Consider the following 5,419-nt stretch of genomic DNA (forward strand, 5'->3'; position numbering starts at 1 on the left):
TAAAACAAATCGACTTCCTCACAAACGCTTTCGCACTAAGCGCTTCATTTGGATAGATTTGATTGGAGTTTGATTATCCAACCACTCAGCTCGGCAACTAAATTATCTGGCAGTCTTTACTATTTCACGACACATATTCCCAACGTTTACTGTAACAACAAATAAAAGTAACACTCCACTTCACTTTGGAGTAAGAATATTAATACGTCAAAAGAAACAGTTACTACTCACATATTCCGTGTTCAAATTTAAAACGCACTTCAAAGATGTATCCAGCACAGTCCAGTATAACAGATCTAATAGATCAACTGCCAAATTCACTGAATTTGCTATGTCCTGAACTTGACCTTACACGTAAGTTCATCCCATTTTCATTTCAGGCAAATACCACTTTGGAAAGAATTGTACCTCATTTTACGGAAATTTGCATACAAGGCTGGAGAAATCATAGCTGCTAAGATTAACTATTTAATCCATTGATGGGTAACAAGTAATTGCAAAACCCAGTGAACCTTAAAATCCAGAAGCATAATATGAAACTAAATGAAAGTTTTAAATAAACCCAACCATACATTATAGCAGTACACTGCGGGACATATGAAATAAGAGAATACCAAATTTCCTACTTTAAGACCCTTTTCTTCACCAAAATTTGAAAGCAAATGATATGTTTGCATAGAGAGCAATATGGAGAATAAAGCCTTTGAATTCTGCTAATTTCAATTTCGCCAGAAACATCCAGCGTGCGAAATGAATGGACGGTACAGAACGAAAAATTAAATTTAAGTTAAATCATTTTGGTAAGTGTTGATTTTTTTTTAAATTTACTTTCATCAAGACCAATTACAGAAAATATGAATGTCAGGTTTGACTATCGCAAAATCTTGTCTCCTGTTCTCCTCAAAGACCTTTGATACCGCATTGCACCTCATACAGCTGCGCGGCAGATTTTTGAAGCTGCTTTATCTGAAATAAATAAATTTAAACATTTTCAACTTTTTCCAGGAGATTTTTCTGTACTTACTAGACAAAGAAAGTATTAAAAATCGAAAATTTTATGATTTGAAGACCATCACTGAATTCGTTTCAAACCTAAGCACGAAGACTAAGGAAAGAGGAATAAAAGGCGAAGGTAAAATGACAAAAGAGATGAGACTAAGCTTCACTGTTTAATTCTAAAACGAATGATTTTTAAATTGATATACAAAATATACCTCCGTTTCATTCAAATTCTGCTTTACAATATGAGTGATGCCATTCTCACCAAGAACGACTGGAAGCGACAAGTAAACGTCTTGATCGATACCATGTAAACCCTGCAATGAAAATTATTAAAGTCGATAACTTCTAGCCATTCACAAAACCATTTTGAATCTTTTAAAGTTTGAACTAATCTAAATTATTAAATCTACTAGTAACGTACTCCATTAATTTCAGTTCTTTTGTGAGCATTGAGCTTTAGTAGTGTGTAATCAAGAACAGAGAAATTTTTTCCTATCTCTCACAATTATTTAATAAATACGAAAACAAAAGGATAGAACAAACCTTAACGTTGACCGAAAGAGCACAAACAGAACGCGTATTACGAAGAGCAATCGTGGCAATGGCAGCCGTTGACATACCAATGGCCCAGGAAGTATAACCTTTTAGCTTTATGATCTCGTAAGCACTAAAACATAATAATCTTTGGGAGTGAAAATTTCAAAACCTGCTAAAAATTCTTAGAATCGCTTTCAGGCAATGTAACCTAAGAAGATGCTAAATGTTCTTCTGTGAAGTTAACTAGCAAAATAATGGAATTTCGAGATCAAGTCGAACATATTAACGGAATTGAAAAAAAAAAAGCAAAAAGTCAAATTTAATAAAGGTGTCAAAACGTACGCTGAAACGACTCCTTTGTGGATTTCTTCGTGCCATTTATCTGAATCAGCGCTCTTGCCAATGTCCGGTTTCACGTCACGCAGTGCAACACCTGCCACATTAACACCAGACCAAACCGGGACTAGAAATTATTGTAAAATTATTGAAAATGAAATAGCATTGTCCTCCGAGAAATACCAGATCTTTAACTGGAAGGAATCCTAATTTCTGATGAAATCTACCGCTCGAATCGCCATGTTCACCGATAATCCATCCGTGGCAACTGGTTGCTGCAATCCCGAGTTTCTCGGAAAGCAGAAAACGGAAACGGGCAGAATCAAGGTTTGTTCCACTACCGAATACACGATGTGGTGGTAGCCCAGAAATTTTCCATGCAACATAGGTGAGCACATCGACTGAAAAAATAACACATTTGGCACCAATACTAAAATTTTTGGTTAGTAAAGTGCTAATCATCAAATCATCAATGATGTTTTAATCTTGAATGTAAGAAAGTGGCCAATGGAATGATTCATTTAATCGTATTATTCTGAGATGACAAACTAAAGGAATCACGAACGTATCATAACCAACAAAAGATATATTGATAAGCTCAATAATAGCTTCTTTCCTTTTAATGTTTAAAAAGGAAGTTTAAAAAGGAACCAAACCTGGATTGGAGACAATCAGTAGCATAGTATCCGGAGAATTAGCAACCAGTTTAGGAATGATGCCCTTGAAAATTTCTACATTACGTTGTACTAATGAGAGACGACTTTCGCCTTCACGCTGACGAACACCTGCTGTTACTACACAAAGTTTCGAGCCCTTGGTGATTTCATAATCTGTAATTAAAAAATTTGAATAAAGACCAATTCATGAGTAACATAAATAAAGACTTCAATACGCCCGCAAATGTGAGCTATCTAAACACACTAGTTAAGCATTATCCAAAAATAAGAAACTGAAAAATTACCGACGGAGGCACGGATAATACATGGACTCATGAATGGGACTCCATGTTGCAAATCCATCATTTCGCCCTTTAATTTGTCCGCCACAACATCCACCAAGCATAGTTCACTCACGATATTCTACAAATCTTTCATTTAGGAAAAATTTGTTTTAAAGTTTTAAAGTTTCTAATATTAAGTTTGAAGTGTTAGTGTTGTTACCATGCTTTGGAATAATGCTCAAAACAATCTGGTAAGCTCAACTCAGGTGATTTATTTTATTCAAGCTAACTTAATATTAGTGTTCCGAACTGCAAATTTGAGCAAAAACTAAAGACTGAACTAACTGCAGATTCAGTTTAATCAAGTAGACATAGCATTTGTCCCTTTCTAAAACTTGACATTCCATTGACGTGAATCAAATGTAAATAAAAAACGTATTTCTTCCATAACTTCACTTTCAATAAACTCCGCAACCAACTACTTCCTCTTTCATTTTTCCTTCCTCTTTTTCCTACCACAAACAACTGTTTCTGATTGATGCACTAAGTGATTAATGTTCAAAGTACATTGCTTTCTCACTTTCTTTCACAAATGACCATATGTTACAGTGCAATTTGTATAAACGAAACTGTGGCAAATTTTAAATATTGTGCTGGGAATGAATAAAAAATATCTCTTCTTATAAAACGAAAAAGAAAGGGAACAAGCAACAAGGCCAACAAGGCTGTGCTTAGGGAGAGCTCAAACATCAAAAATCCAGTAAAAGATGGTGAGTCTGATGCCAACTGTAATGACAAACTAAACTTGGAGATTTTATCCATGGTACAGCAAGCAAACGCTAAGCCATCTCAAACAGATGTGAGGTCCTTATTTACCACTCACCCGATATCACACTTAGGTAACGGAGTTCGCCGGGAAATCTGTTTCATCTTTTTCAAAAATCAGTTTCGAAAATAATGATGATTTCAGCAGGCATTAGTATCGTGTTTCAAGTTAACTGCTTACTGCTTACTGCTTACGTTAACAGATATAAACCTGAATCTCACATTTACATCGGATAACATTTAAGTAGCCAACTGTAAACATGCCTATTCAACATTTTAAAATAAAAATTTTCCATTACATATATAAATTTCTCATGAAACGCGTCTGTTACAATTTTCAGATTTTCTCAACTTTCAGATAATCAAGAAATTTCAGTTCGGACTTCGCCAGAATAATGCCCCGAATTTCAGCTAAATGATAAAAAATAATGGTAAATTTCTACTCCCTCTTTTCAGTTTTATAGTTTGGCACATTTATAATTCTCACACATCCCATAAAGTTTCATAAAATCCAATAAATTTGAAATGAAAATGGCAGAAAGGAAGCAACCTTCTGCATAATGCTAACAGCACAAGCCATGCCAACTTGGCCCACACCAACCACAGTGATCTTAGAATGCGGGGTGCGATGCGCTGGGACGATCTCCTTGAAGAGTGCTGCAGTTGTTTCGCTCATCCTGAAATAAAATCCAATCTTATATTTAATAAAAACGTATTAAATCTGATTCAATGCCTACGTTCCAGTTCATTTGACTACTCGCCATTTCTGTTTCTTCCTCAATTTCAAGATTTCCCACCCAATATTCTCGACTTTCAAATAATGTTCTGTCATTCTGAAACTAAAATAACGAGCTGTTACGGCACATTAAACCTAATTTTGCCCATCTTGAAAGTGCAGAAGAAATAAGTGATGTCCTAAGATCATCTTTTAATTAGTGTGCGGAACATCCCTTCAAACGTAAAACAGTCCGCTGACAAACTAATGCTGGAACCGAAATTCTTGGCTCTCTCCTGTTGAATGTGAAATTTCGCGTGAAACGCCCCAGTGAATTTCTTGAACGACGTACAAAAGCTAGTTTTAAAATAATCATGTCTATCCGGTAAATACATAAATTGCTACCCATGCTATCGATCGACAAGTTAATCCCACAATTCTAATTCGTACAAACGACTCGAACTAGCAATTAAGTACCCCTTATCATATGACTGCTAATAAACGATAGCAGCTGCTATAATGTACTCTAGAGTTGCCTCAGAAACATTTTCTTCCTGCAAACTCTCTCCACACTTCCTGAATTCAACTGAAGTAAAGATAACAAAGGACTGGACTGCTGAGTTAGAATATTAAAGAAACCTCGGGAATTATCAAATCTGAGTGATAGTTTTTCTCTCCTAATTTGCATAAGTTCCAAAAAAAAAATCCTGCTTCCTAATTTCAAAAGAACCGCACCATATAGATTAGGTGTTAAAAAAACACTCAACTAGACAGGACCAGGAAGGGTTGATGAAATGAGGGAGGAAAGAGGAGGAAGGGACAGCAGAAATCAACAATGTGATATAACGGGACGCTTGTCGTTATCCATGCCTGTCTTCTGTCCCTCCCTCTTCCAGAGCGTCAGCGTCTTTCAGCCAATCTAATCAAATTGCATATGTCGCACTCAATAAGTTGCGTAGCAACTCTGGCGCATTCACTCAGTTCGCTGTACTGCCCGGACAAAGTCAGAATTGTTCTCTCTTTCTCCCCCTCCCACCCTCTCTCTCTCTCTCTCTCTCTCTCTC

At 36.1% G+C, this 5,419-nt stretch overlaps 1 protein-coding gene across 1 annotated transcript; it reads right to left on the bottom strand.

Annotated features, from left to right (window-relative positions):
• Positions 1-678: 678 nt before the first annotated feature.
• LOAG_12271 (L-lactate dehydrogenase) lies at positions 679-4,323 on the bottom strand. Its single transcript, XM_003147785.2, has 8 exons — positions 4,191-4,323; positions 2,837-2,954; positions 2,532-2,705; positions 2,103-2,276; positions 1,882-2,002; positions 1,546-1,669; positions 1,215-1,316; positions 679-966 (listed from the first exon to the last, which is right to left on the bottom strand). The coding sequence occupies exons 1-8, from the start codon at positions 4,314-4,316 to the stop codon at positions 901-903; spliced, it is 1,005 nt and encodes a 334-aa protein (XP_003147833.1). The 5' UTR covers positions 4,317-4,323; the 3' UTR covers positions 679-900.
• Positions 4,324-5,419: the final 1,096 nt, after the last annotated feature.

Source organism: Loa loa (assembly GCF_000183805.2).
Source record: "Loa loa unplaced genomic scaffold supercont3.86, whole genome shotgun sequence".
NCBI classification, from domain to species: Eukaryota; Metazoa; Nematoda; class Chromadorea; order Rhabditida; family Onchocercidae; genus Loa; species Loa loa.

Bases quoted from the DNA above. Each gene is read 5' to 3' on its own strand.
- LOAG_12271 (XM_003147785.2), bottom strand. From the start codon at position 4,316: ATGAGCGAAACAACTGCAGCACTCTTCAAGGAGATCGTCCCAGCGCAT. The intron at 2,003-2,102 runs GTAGATTTCATC...AATAATTTCTAG, and splicing joins TGAACATGGCGATTCGAGCG to TCCCGGTTTGGTCTGGTGTT. The intron at 1,317-1,545 runs GTTTGTTCTATC...TTTTCATTGCAG, and splicing joins CTCTTTCGGTCAACGTTAAG to GGTTTACATGGTATCGATCA.